At 34.7% G+C, this 19,046-nt stretch overlaps 1 protein-coding gene across 1 annotated transcript; it reads left to right on the forward strand.

Annotated features, from left to right (window-relative positions):
- The first annotated feature begins 17,253 nt into the window (after nt 1-17,253).
- On the forward strand, nt 17,254-18,572 carry LOC115961126. Its single transcript, XM_031080159.1, has 3 exons — nt 17,254-17,426; nt 17,492-18,254; nt 18,342-18,572. Exons 1-3 carry the CDS (start codon nt 17,254-17,256, stop codon nt 18,570-18,572), a joined length of 1,167 nt encoding a protein of 388 aa, XP_030936019.1.
- The last annotated feature ends 474 nt before the right edge of the window (nt 18,573-19,046 follow it).

The raw sequence follows: 19,046 nt of genomic DNA on the forward strand, positions 1-19,046 counted from the left end.
ATCCATAAAAAAACAAATATTTGCATTATATGATGTAATTTGCATTTTATATATTGCTACGTCTATACTAATGAAACAAATATATTTAAGTTTTGACCTAATGTTTCTAAAAAATTCATTAAATGTTTAATTAGCAACCAAATACCAGAATTTTTATCAACACATATGGAAATATTTTCCATGTTCTAAGTTCCAAGTTTAAATTCTAAAATAAGTTATCAAATGGAAACTAGCTAACTAAAATATAAAATCCAAAAGTAAGATTAATATTAAGGTGAAGTGAACATTCAATTATTCTCATTTTAGGGTTTTTATAATCACCGTCCTAATCATCATCACCTATTTTGTCATCTATGTAGATATTGTATATTTGTATACTAGAACTATAAAAGAAATCAAGATACAACTTTACACTTAACTATTCAAGTTACACCACTCAGCAACAATTACAAAGCATGCTCAAAAAATCAATCAATCAATATACAAATACAAGTGTACTAATAAAATTATATATAAGAAAAACATTTTAGTAATATTAAAACACAAATTAGTATATTGATCAAACAAATTTAACAACATTATAGCTTAAAATGTAGCAAAGCCAAATTCTTCATTTAGAAATGATGAAGCATTCCTTTGTTTTAATTACAAGTTAACTATAAACTAGAAAACATTTGCTTAGGTTAACATAATTTTATAAATAAAAAATCATACCATCACAATATATATATATATATATATATAAAATAAAACGAAAACTTGATGTTTTGGTAGGATTGGTAGAATCGGTAGGATCCCATACAATCCTATAATCCTATACAATCTTACATACGATCGTAGTGCAATCCTAAAAATTTTGGTGAGGTGGGATCGTAAAATTATGTGATCCTACAATCTAGATCGCGATTTTGACAACCATGGTCCTAAGGCTTGAACGACAAATTTGGATTTGTGGTTTTGGAGATTTGGATTTGTAAAGGCAGCCATGAGAGAGAGAAAATGAGAGATTTTTTTATTTTATTTTTATTTTTTTATTTTTTTTTATGGGTTTTGTTGATGATAATGATATAGATTTACTATATGGTATTGATAAAAATTTGAAATTAAAAAAAAAAAAAAAAACTTGTTAGGAAGTTTGATCCAGATCTCTCAAGTTATTCTTAGCATTAGGAAAATTTCCAACCTGAAGTTTGAGATTTGAAGACATATCTGATGTGTTATTGTGAGACAGGGATGATGAAAAAGTATATATATATATATATATATATATATATATATATAAACAGAGAGAGAGAGTCTTTTAACACCGTTTGTTGAAGTATTTAATTAGACATGTGGTTAAAAATTATGAGGTCAACTTAAAGAATAGTACATAATGTGGTGTATCTAAATTTGCCCATAATAGGATCAGATTACCTATAATTTATTACGTAAAAATGTTTTTTTTTCCTCTACTTTAGCCTAATATAAGTGTATGTGTGTGAAACTTCCTCTTAGAGAACCCCGATCCTTTTACTTTAGGTATCTAATTAAAATCAACCATGTAGTAACCATATATATGGTTGTTTTTATTTTTATTTTTTGGAGGAAGAAGGTTGTTTTTAATTAATCTTGAAAACATGATACTAATTTTGCTATATTGGTTGGTTGTATTCAATTGGACAACTTAAGGTATTTAATTTTAGGCTAAAATGCAAAACACACTCTTTAAGTTTCACCATAATTCATTTTAATCTTTTAACTTTGTTTTCGTTTATTTCAGTCATCTTAGTTTCAAGTTTATTCAATTAAGTCTTCTTCTTTAACTACCGTTAATTTTTTTTTTTAAATCTAAAAAATATTTTTCAATCATTAATTGGATTTTTTAAAAAGAAATTTTTTTTTTAAAAAAGACTAAAAATTTGGACAATTAATTGAAATATCTAACAAAAGTTAATGGAAATACATTAATTGAATAAATTTGAAACTTAGAAGAATAAAATTAATTGAAATTTTATTTTACCAGTGGTTTATTGTCTTAAATGTTTTGAATAATGTACAACAAAAGTTGTTGTGAAGTTTTATTTTACCAAACTTTTGCAAGCATGTCATTTCTACTTTCCTTTTTTAGTCTATCTATTAAGGTTGATGGAAATACTACTAGTTTCTAAAAAAGTATTTATTTTACATTCTCAAAAGCTATTTATCTATCTTAGTAATTTTACCAACTCATTTAACAATACATCTGACATCCTTCTTTTCTTATTTTTGCATACAACCCAATAACTTTCTAAAAAAAAATTGTAAGGGGTGGGTTTGAGCGTTCCTTCTACTGGACGAAAGGTCTCAAGCCCAATTGACCCAATACAATAAATTTTTAGAGAGTGGGTTTAAGAACTAGGTCCTAGTCTGAACCACAATCACTGGACACGGTTAGATGCGGGTTGGGCAATAAGGAAATGGATTAAAGTATGAAATTTTGTCCTCGGGCGTTTCGTCCGAGGAACTTAGTGTTCTTCTTCTTCTACTTTCAGTACTAGGTTACAGTAGTTTTCAAGACCATGCAGATTGACACAGCTTTCTCCTTTTTCTCTCCTCTTACTTTCTTTTCCATGATCCCCCCTTCTTGGAGGGTCTCTTACATTATATACTTCTTTTCAGTCGATCTTGACCCTCCACTCGTTTATTGTGCAGGTCATCACTCGAGTGCTCGTCCCGTTAGCCACTTTTCCAAACCCTTTGTGAGTTGTGGCAACTAAGGCCACACTATTCAAGGGTCCTTTCCTCATTAATGCGGCCAGAACGTTAGTTGGGTGCATTCAATGTGGAGGTGACAGTTTCTCCTTGAATTGCTCTTACACCATACCCCCGTGTGTATCCTTCTGTACTCGTCCTTTCTTTTGGGGGCGCTCTGGGAAGATGCCTTTGATGGTGTGCTGTCCTTTTCTCCTGGGGTCTGGAGTGCCGAGGACAAGATTGTCCTCAGCATCGTCTCTAGGACGTTTGGGCTTTCTTCGTACGTTCTCAGGCATTTTTCCCTCCTCGGCGCAAGCCTTGAGCCCAGTATAAAGTGGGCCGGGGTTGCTAAGTTCCTTGGCCCCACAAAAATACATATATACAACCCAATAAAATGATATAAACTATATCATCAAATTATATAGAAACATGTTTCTCTCTCTTCTTTCCCATCTCTCTTTTTCCTCTCTGTCTTTTTAACAAACCCACACAATCAGCGACAACCAAATTTAACAACCCCACCATTGCCAGCAACAACTTACCATCGAATCTCAACCACCATCACCACTAAATCACCAGAAATCGAACCAACCAACCACCAAAACTACCATCCATGACCCAATATTTAGCAAAAATTAGCTAAGCCAACCTACATAACTAACTAAGCCAATCAACCTACTGTTTAGCCCCCCCAAAACCCAGCCCCACTGCAACACCAGTACAACCACAAATTGTCCACACCCTTGACCTCGTCTAAAGTTTGTCAATCTCTTAGTCTAATCTAGTGGTGGCCGATCTAGTTATGGTCCGGTCTAGAAGTTCGATTTGGTGAGAGAAGCACACACGATAAAAAAGAAAGGGTGAGGGGAAAGGGAAGGAGGCAAGAGAGAAAAAGGTTGAGGGAGGTGGAGGGAGGCAAGAGAGAAAAAGGTTGAGGGAGGCAGAGAGAAGAGAGGGTGATGGAGGCGGAGAAAGGAGACAGAAGAAAGAGTGAGGAGCATGCAGAAGAGAGAGAAAGAAGTAGATTCTTGAGAGGGGAAGCATGTGAAAAGAGAGAAAAAGTAATAAAAGAAGAATAATAATTGTTTATTGGAAGAGAGAGACAATAAAATAAAATGTTTAAGTTTTATCATCTAGTTACAGTAATTTGTATATATACAAATTTATTGTTCATGGTTGCTAAAAAATTTTAGCAATACACACCCGAGTAAAGCTCAATTTGAGTGTGTATTCTAAAATAACAATTTGGGGGATTTTACACACCTAATGCTAATACTCTTAATTATAGCCTAAGCTTACAACTCCCACTAAAAAAAATTAACATGACTACATATTTTGAAAACATAACCATTATATTACATGTTCTTTATATTTTTAACACAAGTATCAAATTTCATGTCAATTGAATGTTATTTATTATTTAATTCATAAATTTATTTTTTATGCATAATTTTAAACTACAAAAACTTGAAATTTATACATTTGATTGATGATATAACTATTGATTTTTGATCTTCGGGAAATTTTGCCATCATGGATGATATCAAAAGAAAATGTAATCCAATGATGGATTTGTTAAAATTCACATCTAATAAAAAGATATTGAGTGGAGTTGTAGCCTTAGGTTACAATCAAGTTTGTAAACAAACTTTGTCCTAAATTTATTATATATTTTTTTAAGATCAATATAGTATGTTTGTGGCATTTACAGACATGAACATAGCAAGTTTTATTATTCAAATACAAAATTATTAAAGATTATTAAAAAAAATATTAAATTTTATTTTAAATTTCTTGAAATTTTCGTAATAGAATTTTAGTGGGAGAAGAATTTTAAATTTCTTGAAACTTAGAAAATATAGAACTCTACCCAAATTAAACTATCCAAAAAATTAATAAGAAGGAATATAGAATTTTAGTTGAAGTATAATTTTTAATATTTTTAAATTTAGGTAATAGGGTTTAGTTAAATTAAACTATCCTACTAATTTTTATATATATATAAAATATTTTAATAATTACTGTGAGTATAGTCACTTATCGCAGTGAGAATATAGTCATTTAGCACAACCCAGATATTTAGCACTTAACTTTTTTTGAATAGTATGATTTTTATTACATTTTTTTCTTAGTTTATTTGATTATATACAAGTTTTTAAAAGACTTAAAATTTGAAACCATAAATAAAAAAAAAAAATATTTTAATAAATAATTTTTTTTTTAAATCTAAATGCAAATTATAATTTCATTAATTTTAAGTTTTTTAGTCAAATCCTGAACCTTATTTTTTGTTTCCTCAATTTTTCTAAACCTTAAACTTTTAAAATTGTATCAATTTAGACCTTTAATTTTTGGTGTTTGATCTTTGTGAGTTTCGATTTATGGAAAATTTTAAATATAAGCCAACAATGGATATTTACACAATTTTGGCTTGTCTAATGTGCTTAGATTTTGGATAAAAATATATAAATTAGACACATTTTTCAAATATACACATTAAGTGCTCTAAGTTTGCCATAACTTATGACAGGATAAAGTTAAGAATAAAGTTGCTGCCAACGTGATTTGGAAAAAGAAAGAAAGAAAGAAAGACCCTAGTCCATAACAGCAAAATGAACCTTCTCCCTTTAGGATGAAGAGCCTCAAAGAAAATTACGATCACAAACTTAGGCAACACTTTGAAACCAATGACAAGAATTGCTTTTGCCACATATTGGACCCTCCTTTGCATTATCCACAAGAAAATAATGCATGATATTTCTATTTCACGATTCACACAACATTTGTCAAAAAATTAAATTGAGTTATGCGATAGTTAAATTATTATTTTTCTTTAATGATATTAATATATTCAACTTTTTGAGATATTTTCATGTTGTATAAGTTTATTGAAATACCTTTAACTAGACAAAACCTTATAACAGTATCCCAAATTCTTTCTAAAAAATAAAACTCAAAAAAAATAAATGACTTACCATCGATGCATCTCATATTTTATGCACAAATATTATCAATAGTATTGCCCCATAATTTAAACTTATAATCTAAAGCATTAAACTTTTACAGGCAAAATCAAATCATAAAAGCATTAACTTGCAATTTTTTTTCTTCGAAGAAAGACCTTTCCCATAGCAGTCTTCAAAAGGTTTGGAGAAAATATAGCCAAAATATTCATGATTACTCTAGGATACACAAATCAACATATCCTTTTTCAGGTGTTTTTAAAATATTATAGAACTTGAATAATTCAATTAAGGAATTTGTACGAAGAGATTGTCATTCTCTAATCTTCAAGCGATTATATTCTTTAATGAATCATATCTCTCATTTTTAAAACATTAATATTTGTATTGTTATTTGTACACTAACTACTCAAAGCTATTAATTTATTAGAGATAAAAATAGGGTTTGGCTTATCTCAAGTACTTTTTTAACTGAAATCTCATTTTATTTTAATGAGAAACCACAATATCATCCACTAACTAAATAAATGGTGTAGATTAAAACACACTACCACTTGCCATTGTATATTTAAAATAAAAGAACATATCATGTTAAAAAAAGTATTGGAGGTAAGTTAAACCCATAAAAATATTAATCTTTAGAGGTTGTTTTCTAATATAAGAAATTATCATATTTTATTTAGAAAGGTATGCACTTCATTGATGTTTCTAACCAAACATCTCGATTTAAATATTTGTAAATTTCACAATGTACATAAAGTTTAATCAACATACTTTCATGTATGATTCTTTGGTCAAAATAGATTTTTAACAAAACAAAAAACTTCTTACATGTTTAAACTTGGTAAGTATCTATAATCATTTACACAAGCCTTCATTTACTTGTGTACCAATTTCTCGAATTTATTAATATCTAGAACGTACTTGAAAACAATATATCCTTTGTCAATACAATTTTTTTAATTATAAAACAATATTAATTATATATGTGGAACATAAAAAAAAAAATTATGTATGCGGAGTGAACATTAAATTCAATTCTATCACATATGTTTAGAATATATATTTATATTTATACATTTGTTTATGTTTTAAATATAAAGAAATTAACATTTAAGATAGATATTTATCTCTTTCTCAAAAAAAAAAAAAAAAAAAAGATAGATATTTATTTAAACCAAATATCATAATCGATTATTACTAGAATAATGTTAATCAAATGATAAACTCCTTTTAAGTTTCTTGAAACTTTTTGGCTATGGAGTTTTAATTGGATAGTATTTTAAATTTCTAGAAGCTTGCCCTATAGAGTTTCATTTAGAAGTTAGAATAGGATCTGTTAATCATTTTAATGTACTTATTGAATGCACATAGAAAAAGTACATCAAATGATGTATAATATGTGGAAGTCATATTATGCATGTGCAACATGTGATATGATACGAAGTGGTGAAAATGGAAAATTGACATCAAAAGAATTATGATATTCTATATTTTATTTGTTTTGGCTAAATTTTAATTTGGCTACGTTACTAATTATTTTAATTTTAATTTTAATTCAAACAACCTATTTAACAAGGGAACATGTATGACAATTATTTTGCGAGCAAAAAAAAAAAAAAAAAGACACAAATATAGTATAAGTCTTATATATAAATTAAACTTAGCAATATCCTAGAATAATTCAAATTGATATTATAGGCTTTCAATTTTTTTATTAATTTGATATTATTATTATTATTATTATTATTATTATTATTATTATTTATTAACTAGTCAATACTATGATCATATCACCTGTAATTTATTAAGTAAAAATTTAATCTATTTTATTTTATCTAATATAGAATTTCACTTTAGCCTAATCTAAGTTTATGTGCGTGAAACTTTCCTGGAGACTTGAACCCAAGTCTTTGTACTTTAGGTCCCTAATTAAATCCAACCATGTAATAACCATATATATGATTGTTTTTAATTAATCTTGAAAAAGATGACACTAATTTTGCTATATTGGTTGCTTGTATTCAATTAGGCAACTTAAAATATTTATTTTTAGGCTAAAATGCAAAACTTACCATTTAAGTTTCACCATCATTTCAATCATCCAACTTTATTTTCATTTATTTCAGTACTCTTAGTTTCAAGTTTATTCAAAAAAAAAATTGAGAGAGTTTCAACGATGGCATCCGCTCCTGATGATAGCTTTTTATCATCGAACCAATACACCAATCGGTTTTTGGTGTAGGCGAGAATTGAATCCTAGATCTTTTATTTAACCGTCGGAGACTTTATTAATTGAGCTAACTGGAACCCACAAGTTTATTCAAATAAGTTCTCTTTGTTAACTTCCATTAAATTTAAAAAAAAAAATCTAAAATATATTTTTCAATCATTAATTGGATTTTTTAAAATAAAAATTTTGAAAAACAAACTTAAAATTTGGACAATTAATTGCTGTAAGGACTCAATTTGTAACGACCCTAAAATGATGTTGGGTTCGCACGTTAAGGGCCCAAACAATATAATTTGTAGAGCGTGGGTTTGAAAGGCTAGACCTTGATCACTGGACGATAGTTAGTTATGGTGTTCATACAGAACTAAACCATGTTCGCTCGAAAAGTTTTTCTCCTCAATACGGCCTGGGAGGCTCTGGTTCTTGGCCTTTTTTCCTAGCCACTTCTTCTGGACTGCTTACTTCTCCTTTTATATTAGCCTTTACCCCTCTTCCAACGTCCACGTGTAGGTTCAACTTTCCAGGGCTGATACTTGTCCCATCAGCCCATACCCAAAGTGGTTGGGGGTGGTTGTAAAAACTGAAAAGTATTGCTCTGTCTAGCACAGAGTATTTAATTGTAGTAATGGCAGCCTTTCCTTTGTCCTTTGTCGCCATATTTTCCAGGGCTCCTTTATCTATCAATGCGGATGTGTTTGGCTTTTCCCAAAACTGTTCTTATACCGTTCGTGCCCTTTCTTTTAGGAGTGCCTTGGGGATGCTGAGGATAGAGTCATCCTTGGCCATGTCTCAAGGCTATTTGGACTTTCACTGTAGGTCCTCGACTATATCCCTCCTCGACTTGGGCCTTGGGCCCCAATGTAAAGTGGGTCAGGGTCACAAATCCTTTGACCCCATAATAGCCCCTCAAAATCCTGCTACCCGACCTCTTGGTCAGGGAGGAGGGTTTTGGTGATGTTGGGCCTATATCATGGCTTGCTCAGTTTCGTCCTTCATTAATATCAGTGTCTTTTAGTTTGCCTGGGAAACGCTCTCGGTCATGAGACATTCCTTTAATTTTACTCACGTCGCGCCTCTGCCGTTTCAGTGTACAAGGCGCGTTTTTAATAAGTTCCTTTTACGAGGCGACGCCCATCCAACGGTTGTAGACGGAGTTGGGAGTTGAGTGGGAATTATCTCGTTTGTAGCTTTTCTTGGAAATCTGTACAGATGAAATGCCACCAGACTTGCCTTTCGTATAAGAAGCAAGGCAGGAGGTCACTTCCTTTACGTACAGACTCTTCAGTCTTTTCAAATTCCTAAACCTCCAACTGTGTTCAAAGTTTTCATTAGCAGTGCAATTCAAGCCTTAGTGAATGATATGTTTGAGGCAAAAGTGGGGTGAAGGGACCACACCCTCTCTAGAAGCGCTGGGTCTCTTTGAGACTCAAGATGGCGCGGTCAGGGCAAGGGAGATGGAGACTCAGACAGCTTTCCCCTTTCGCAAGGCGGGGGAGAAGCCTCCTCTTTCTTCAGCCAAAATCCGAAGCAGATACTGGTCGCACCAGATTTTCGGTGCGACAGCAATGAGGTTTCTCATCGTCGGTACCATCCGCTCTCTCTAAGCGTTGCTAATATGGCACCCGTGTGTTAGGAGTCAGAGCTGATGCAGGGATTGGGCATCCCCGCTTCCTCCTCTCCTCCTTCTCTAGTGCCTTCTTTTGCCTCCACTTCTTCTTCTCTTCCATCACTAGGGACATCCTGGTGTTTCTACTTCTTCTTCTTCTGCCTCTTCCCCCTTTCCGTCGAAAAGGGTCATCCCGACACGCCTAGTCACCATAAGAGCAGAATTTTGAAGGATTTACCATTCCCTTGTATCTTTTTCATTTTTTGCTTTCTCTTTCTGCCTTTGTAATTAGTTTCTGGTATAGGCTTGCTTAAACCCTTCATTATATGTTGTACTATTTCTTGATATTAATAAAAGATGACTTTGTATTAGTCTAAACATTCTTTCTTTTCTGCAATAGCTATATTGTGAATGGATGTGCTATATATATATATATATATATTTTTTTTTTTTTTTTCTGAACGATACTTAGGGCCAAATCCCTTGTTAACAAAAAGCTATTATTTTGAACTTACTGAGACTAACAGGCACAATAATGCCGACCTGAAAAAGGTTATACATATAAGACTAACCGAGATAACAGCTAAACGTTTGGTATTGCGTATGAGGCGATCATCCGAGGATGGGTAACTCAAAATGTACTATCCGAGATGGTCACTATGTACTAGGGTGTTTTACCACATTCTTAACAACATTCATGGCCTTAACCATTTTTGGCATCTGGTCCGAAGACCGAGGTATGACTGTATCGGGCCTAAATACTCGTTTACGTTAGTTTCCTTAGAGCTGGGGATCCGAGAACAGGACGGGATTTCCATTCTGTCTAAGACTTAATCCATTTTCTAATGACTAATTTTTCCATAGGTTTGAGTCCGAGGACCATACAATACCTTGGTTTTGTCCAGAACTTAGATATTTTCATTAAGTAGTTGGTTTCCCCATAGGTTTGAGTCCGAGGACCATACAATACCTTAGTTTTATCCAAAACTTAGATATTTTCTTTAAGTAGTTGGTTTCCCCATAGGTTTGTGTCCGAGGACCATACAATACCTTGGTTCTGTCCAAAACTTAGATATTTTCTTTAAGTAGTTGGTTTCCCCATAGGCTTAAGTTCGAGGACCATACAATACCTTGGTTCTGTCCAAAACTTAGATATTTTCTTTAAGTAGTTGGTTTCCCCATAGGCTCGAGTTCGAGGACCATACAATACCTTAGTTCTGTCCAAAACTTAGATATTTTCTTTAAGTAGTTGGTAAGTCCGAGGACCATACAATACCTTAGTTCTGTCCAAAACTTAGATATTTTCTTTAAGTAGTTGGTTTCCCCATAGGTTTGAGTCCGAAGACCATACAATACCTTGGTTTTATCCAAAACTTAGATATTTTCTTTAAGTAGTTGGTTTCCCCATAGGCTTGAGTCCGAGGACTATACAATACCTTGGTTCTGTCCAAAACTTAGATGTTTTCTTTAAGTAGTTGGTTCCCCCATAGGTTTGAGTCCGAGGACCATACAATACCTTAGTTCTGTCCAAAACTTAGATATTTTCTTTAAGTTTGGGGGGACCAGCCCCTCGGCCAAGGTGTGAAACGTTGATCTGACGTTGGAAGCCCCAAGAACTGCCCGTGCCACTGGTGCTTCAAAGCGCAGCCCCTAGTGGAACTTTATGTTAAGGCACAACAATGGGCCGTTGGAAGTGGTGGAGGGACTTTCTCGACCTACCACCTGTGCTAACGCACAAACCTCCCCATAGACGGTGCCAATTGTAAGGACTCAATTTGTAACGACTCCAAAATGATGTTGGGTTCGTACGTTAAGGGCCCAAACAATATAATTTGTAGAGCGTGGGTTTGAAAGGTTAGGCCTTGATTACCGGACGATGGTTAGTCATGGTGTTCATACAGGTTCATACAGAACTAAACCATGTTCGCTCGAGAAGTTTTTCTCCTCAATATGGCCTGGGAGGCTCTGGTTCTTGGCCTTTTTTCCCAGCCACTTCTTCTGGACTGCTTACTTCTCCTTTTATATTAGCCTTTATCCCCTCTTCCAACGTCCACGTGTAGGTTCAACTTTCCAAGGCTAATACTTGTCCTATCAGCCCATATCCAAAGTGGTTGGGGGTGGTTGTAAAAGCTGAAAAGCATTGCTCTGTCTAGCGCAGAGTATTTAATTCCAGTAATGGCAGCCTTTCCTTTGTCCTTTGTCGCCATATTGTCCAGTGCTCCTTTATCTATCAATGCGGATGTGTTCGGCTCTTCCCAAAACTGTTCCTATGCCATTCTTGCCCTTTCTTTTAGGAGTGCCTTGGGGATGCTGAGGATAGAGTCATCCTCGGCCATGTCTCAGGGCTATTTGGACTTTCACTGTAGGTCCTCAGCTATATCCCTCTTCGGCTCGGGCCTTGGGCCCCAATGTAAAGTGGGTCAGGGTCACAAATCCTCTGGCCCCACAACTGCAATATGTGACAAAATTTGATGGAGATACATTAATTAAATAAATTTGAAAATTAGAGGATTGAAATTAATTATGGTAAAATATAGATGCTTTACATTTTAGCCTTATTTTAAAGTTATTTTTAATTTTTTTTTTAATAAAAAAGCATTAAAAATCACCCAAAAAGTAAATAGGGTTTAAAATATAATTTTTTAATGACAAAATTTAGGTACAATACCTTAGGTGCTATTCTCTAAGTTCCCCTATTAAGATTCAGCAATGTGACTATTTAATTAAAAAATATACATTCATCCCATGAAAAAAAATTCACATGACAGAACCTTAAAAGGGGAACCTAAGGAATAACACCTAAATATTGTATCTAAGTCTTGCTCATTTTTTAATAAAAATTTTAAAGGCTTTTTTTAACTGATTAAGCAATAAATATGCTAATTTTTTGGTATGGTCCCTCGAATTGACAGTGTAGGCCTGACTTAAGCAATGTTGAGCCATGGCACAAACCTATAAAGGAAATCTTTATTTTTTGACACAAACTTGTGACTTAATTTTGTTCTGGGTCTAAGAGCATTCACATCAATCTCCTTAGATTTTTAGCTAAACTACCTCAAAAAACTATACTTTTACTAATTTAGTTATTCATGTTTTCTATGTGCACACATCCGACTCAATACTTTATTTCTTATTTCATTTAAATATTTATTTTTTTCTCTCTCCTCTCTCCTTTCTCTCTTCTCTGTCCCGACTACCACAACTCCCTCCATCCCAACCACCACAATGCCGCTACCACCTCAACCCACAAAACCTTGCAAATAATAAATAATAAATTTAATTTAACATAAATAATGTAGCTTAACATACATAATATTGTTAAAATAAGGAATTCATTATTACGAGGGCCTATGATTTGCTATGTAGTTGTCACAAGTGCTCTATAAGGTCTGGTTGGAGTTGAAAATGAGTTCCTCTGTCTCTAATTTGAAGATGATGATCAATGAACTCCGTAAATTTAGATGAAGAAAAAGAGTTGAGAATATACAGGTGATTTAGCAAAGTAGTCAAGAAAAAACCTTTTGTGGCCTTGCAAAGAATCACGCTCAATGAACCTATGGTGTCGAATAGAAGGATGACGTGATCTTGACCATTCTAGCAAGTCTTATAATTATCTCCAACTCATCATAAGGATTCATTTGCAATTACATTGAATACAACATTCATTCCTGCATATAAACAAGCCCATAGAATCAAATATAAGTTTCTCAAGTCAGGTAACATAAATTAAATGTTTCAATTGTGAATGCCAAACCATGCCAACCCAAAGCTCTAGATTTAGCAAAATAAGTACAACCTGAAACCCAATTATTTCAAATTGCTTGCTCAACGTGCTAAAATATGATATACTGCTTATTGCCAAAAAAAACCACGCAATCACAAACAGATATTTCTAAATAACTACTCCATAGATTAGCTGCTTATGAGTGTTTCTTTACTTATGTGAACTGATGCAGCATGGGCATACTTTTGGCTATGCTCCCGCATTACCTCTTCTTTGCAGGATTTGTAGTGTGCATTCTCAGCAGTTTAGAAATCTATCACAGCTTTATTTTCTTAATCTTCAAGGAAATGATCTTTATGTGAGTGGTCTAGGGTGGGTTTCTCATCTTTCTTCCTTACAATATTTGTATGCAAGTGGAATCAACCTTCAAAGGGAAAAGAAAAAGGCTTTAGGTAAGGAATCAGCTCCCTTCTCTTCAACATTATGGTCATCTCAATGCCAACTTCATGACATGCATTGGTTCCCAAAAAAAAAGTCAATTTTCTATCCATGATCTAACAAAATTCCTATAGGGAAATGTGTCCAAAATGCATTTTGCAGAAGTCAAAATTAAAAGAATTTAGATTGTCTTCACACTCTGTTGTCATGAATGTAAGCTCCAATGGGGCTCCTACTTTTAAACTCAATGCCATCACTGTGAGTTCTTGTTAGATTGGTCCAACATTTCCTGCATGGTTACCAACACACAAATCTTAAGCATTTTGACATCTCACAGTTAGAATTGCAGATGCTTCCAGACTGGTACTAGAATTTGGCTATGTACCTTAAATTGATCAATCTCCCTGAGAACAAATTTGATTGCAATGTATCCAAGGTATTGCTAAATTTTGAACTCATTGATTGAGCTCTAATTGTTTCAAAGGTCAGCTACCACAATTATTTCCAAATATCACAATTTTGAATATTGCACTTGATTATTTTTTTAGACCAATATCCTCATTTTTTTGCCATGAAAAGAGATTGGCCTGATAGTTTTAGACTTATCGGATAAATGTCTATGGGGAGAACTGCGTCATAACTAGATGCATTGGCTATCTTTGAAAACCGTCTTCAAGTCGAACAATAATAACCATTCATATGTAATTCACAACTCACTGGCTCCCTTATATAAGCTTGAGCCCTTATGTTTGAACAACGATAGCTTGTTTGTAACTGTACCTTTTTCATTAACTACACATACCGTAGGCTCCTTGATCTAGACTAGAATAGGTTCACAGGGATTTCCCTATCCTTCTCATTTTTTTTTTTTTCAATATTTCTTTCAAAACAACAAAAAAAAAAAAAAAAAAAAAATTCATCATAGTTTGTTAATTAGTTAGGAAGGTGTTAAGCATGAACTCAATAACCATATCACCAATCCAACCACTCCACTCTATGTCCATTCACATCCACCACAATATTTCCATCTTTGTAAATTGACCCAACCAATTAGCAGGTAGCATTATGTTTTCTAAGCCTTCATATGCCAACTACTAATCAGAGCAACTACAAAACCGTGATCTCACCTTGAATCCTTATGACTGCACAAAAGGTGGCCACATTGCTTGTGACTGCAAAAATACCACATGTTCAATACATTTCAACAAATTACAAAACCAAGCAGTAATCAAAAGAGACAAATTAGAAAAACAATGTACAAAATTAGAGTTACATATAGAATTGTGCGCCTTCACTATTCAGACTAGCAATGGTGAAAATGGGTAAAGAAAAATGATAACTTTAAGCAACAAATCACATCTTAGCAACTGAAACAGATACTCTAATTCAAGATTAATGAAATATAAGTCATAATAATTTAATCAAACACGTGTTCAGAGCACACCCAGACCACATGCCCGTAGCCCACCAAACCCACAAGCCAGTGACCACTCATATGTACATGGTAGACATACCCACACTCAACTGGGCATCATACCCATCATCAAGAATATTAGGGAAAAAATGATCAAAGCACAAAGCAAGGTGGCTCCACATAGAGTTCAAGGTGGTCACAGGACCACCTTGACCTAGAAAAAAAATACAATTATTATGTATAAATTTTAAAAATTTATAATTTTTTTTTATCATTAAAAAAAAGGTGAAAAACACATTTTGGTCCCTACATTTTCAGCCGATTCCCGTTTTAGTCCCTAAGTTTTTTTTTTACCGCTTTTAGTCCCTCTCCTGAAAAACGGTTCCATTTTGGTCCCTACCGTTACATCATAAACGGATATTGCTGATGTGGCAAACGGCACTGATAATCAATAATAAAATAATGGGTCTACAGTAACCTGACTTGCTACTGTTAGTTATTCCCGCCCTTAGTAGTCACGTGCCACTCACGTGACGGTCCCTAACCAAACAAAACCCCAAATCACCCAATTAGTCCTAACGGCGAACTTGTTGAAAATCCCTAATCTCTTACCTTACTCGTTGCTCATCACAAGACCGATCAAAAAACCCACAAATCTGCAAGCACAAAAATCCCACAAATCGGCAAGCACAAAAAACCCACAAATCGACAAGCTTCAGTGTGTTTGTGCTGAGCAGATTGCGAAGGTTGTATTTCTCTCCAACTCTCTTTCTCTCTCGTTATGTTATGAATGCCATTTTAAGTGCTGGGTAATTGTTATGGGTTTGAATCTCAGTTGTTGGGTTTTGAGAATTTGGGAATTTTGAGATGTTGTGTTTTGTTATTGCTCTGGAATTTCAATCTATCTCTGTTTCTCTCTCGTTGTGTCTCACTCTCACTCTCACTCTCTCTCTTCCTCTCTCCCTTTATAGCTTTCGTAGTGGACATTATACTGACCATGATAGTGGAATATTGTTGGGATTTTCATTGTTTGCATTGTTTGGCTGTTGTGTGTTGCTTTTGTTATTTGCGGCTATGTTTGTTTTACTTTTTGTTTTACTTTTGTTTATCAGGGACCACAATACTAACTGTATTTTTGTTGGCAATTGCATTGTTTGTCTGTATTATGTGTTACTATTGTTTATCAGGGACCACTATATTGACCTTTGATAAACCATGGAATCTTTGTGTTGGTATTTGCATTGATTGTCGGTATTGTGTCTTGCTTTTCAAGAAGTGGCTGGGTCCATGTGATCCCTTTGTCGATATTATATGCTTTTTTATTTGTTTATTAGCCTAACAAAGTATTATTAATATCTGTTTTCATTTTCATTCTGTTTTCTTCCTGTGACTTGCATGCAGGATGAATGAGCTTTTTACTCTGCATGTCCACCATGGTGGCCGTTTCATGTGGAACCCTCAAGTGTATGTGGGAGGGACAGTTGATATAGTGGATAATTGTGACCCAGATAGGTGGTCAAAAGTAGAGATTGAGAGTATATGTAGGGATTTTGGGTACTCTGAAATAGATAAGCTATGGTATAAAATGCCTGGTGTGAACCTAGAGCGGTCAAATTTCCATCAGGTGGTTGATGATGATGCTGCTATGTTCATGACTGACTTGGTGAAGGGATATGGGGAGATTCATGTCTTTGTGGAGCATCCAGTGCATGAACCAATTGAGTTACCAATGGAGGATTTTGATCCCTTAGCTGCTGGAGTACCTAGTAGTGAAGTAGAAGGTGTATGTGTAGGTGTAGGTGAGTATGATAATGAAGAGTACAGACCTGATTTTTCACAATTTGGAGGCCATGATAATGCTGAATTTGTTAATGTTGACCATGGTGAGCCACATGAGGTAGATGATGAGCAAGTTTGTGCTAGGAGGGCTGACAGAGCGCCAGTTGTTGATGACCAAGTTGAGGAGAGTAGTGAGGACAGTGAGGGTAGTGAGGGTAGTGAGGGCAGTGAGGGCAGTGAGGGTAGTGAGGATGAGAGGAGTAACTTAAAAGAAGAGCCAGAAGTGCAACCAATGAATATTGGTGAAAAGATAGTCCTAATAGTTGGGACAATCAAGCTGAAGATGCTGAGGTTGAAGCAGGACAAATGGGTGGTGGTGTCATGAATTCTGACTATGAGAGTGAGGAGTTGCTTAGCCTTGATGAATCATCATCAAGCAGTGAGGGTGGTGATGATTCAAGTGATGATGACATCCCTGTTGCTGAGGTTGACAATTCTATTAGGAGCAGCAAATACCCAATCTTTAGGCCAGTAGCCAAAGCTGAGAACCTTAGGTTTGAAAAGGATATGTTGTTCATCTCAGCTAAACAATTTAAAGATGTTATAACTGATTATGCAGTCCATGGTGGGTGTGGGGTATAAAATTCGTGAAAAATGACTTGGTGAGAGTGAGAGCCCGATGTCAGCCAGGGTGCAAGTTTGTTGCCTACCTTGCAAAGGTGCCAAGGGAGAAGAGTTTTAGATTGAAAACACTGAACATGGAACACACATACAGCAGAAGCTATAGAAATCCAAGGTGCACAACATCATACATTGGGAAGAAGTTAGTGAAGAGGGTTAGGAGACAGCCTGGCATAAAACTTAAGGATATTCAGGATGCTGTGCATGAGAAGTATATGGTTGACATAAGTGCAGACAAGGCAAGTAGGGTTAGAGAGAAAGCTCAAGAAGCTATTGATGGGACCCACACTGCACAGTTCAACCAACTATGGGAGTACTGTGATGAGTTGAGAAGGTGTAGTCTTGGGAGCACAATATTGATGAAGGTGCATACTTATGATGATGGTGATTTGGCAGCTGAGCATGGATTGGCAACCGGGCTGCCATATTTTGAAAGGATCTACATCTGCCTTGAAGGTTGCAAGAAGGGCTTCTTGGCAGGGTGCAGGCCAATCATTGGTCTAGATGCATGCCATTTGAAGACCAAGACTAGTGGGCAGCTGATGTGTGCTGTTGGCAGAGATCCCAATGATGAATACTTCTCATTCGCTTATGCAGTAGTAAAGGCTGAAACAAAGGACACTTGGACCTGGTTTCTTAATTTATTGCTTGCTGACATAGGAGATGACAAGATATGGGTGTTCATATTTGACCAACAGAAGGTATGATGGTAACTTTATTGTTTGTTGAATTAATTGTAGTTAATGGTAGCTTCATTGCTTGTTGAATTAAATGATTGTGCTTTGCAGGGGTTGGTGAACACCTTTGTTGACAATTGGCCACAGTACGAGCACAGGATCTGCTATAGACATTTATACCAAAATTTGAGGAAAAATCATCCTGGTATCCTTATTAGAGACCTTTTTTGGAAAGCAGTCAAGGCTACCTATCGGCAAGCATTTGAGAGGGCAATGAATGAGCTAAAGGAGGTGGATGAAGATGCATTCAAGTGGCTGCAATCTCAATCACCAACTATCTAGACTAGGCACATGTTCAAAAGTGATGGCCAGAGTGACACAGTCTTGAACAACATGTGTGAAAACTTCAACAGCACGATAGTTAAGTTCAGGAGCAAACCTATAATCACCATGGTATGTATAATTCTCCCTTTCATGTGCATTATGATCCATAGACCTATGTAATTCATGAATGATTAATTCTCCTTTTCTCTCTATGTGCTTGCAACTTGAGTGTATTAGGCTATATCTGATGACTAGATTTCAAGCAAACAAAGAAATGATTATGAAGGTGGAATCTGAGTTGTGTCTTAAGATAAGGAAGAGGTTGTACAAGGAGAAGTTGGCATGCAGCAAGTGGATAGCATGTTGGGCTGGTCGTATGAAGTTTGAAGTGAAGAATGGGCTTGAGAGTTTCATTGTGGACTTGGAAGAGAAGCAATGCAGTTGTAGGAAGTGGGATATAGTTGGCATACCATATTGCCATGCCATTTCTTG

Source organism: Quercus lobata, chromosome 9 (assembly GCF_001633185.2).
Source record: "Quercus lobata isolate SW786 chromosome 9, ValleyOak3.0 Primary Assembly, whole genome shotgun sequence".
In the NCBI taxonomy this organism is placed as follows: domain Eukaryota; kingdom Viridiplantae; phylum Streptophyta; class Magnoliopsida; order Fagales; family Fagaceae; genus Quercus; species Quercus lobata.

Excerpts from the sequence above, each read along its gene's own strand:
- LOC115961126 (XM_031080159.1), top strand. The coding sequence starts at position 17,254 with ATGAATTCTGACTATGAGAGTGAGGAGTTGCTTAGCCTTGATGAATCA. Across the intron at positions 17,427-17,491 it reads GCCAAAGCTGAGAACCTTAG|TCCATGGTGGGTGTGGGGTA; the intron begins GTTTGAAAAGGA and ends CTGATTATGCAG. Across the intron at positions 18,255-18,341 it reads TCATATTTGACCAACAGAAG|GGGTTGGTGAACACCTTTGT; the intron begins GTATGATGGTAA and ends TGTGCTTTGCAG.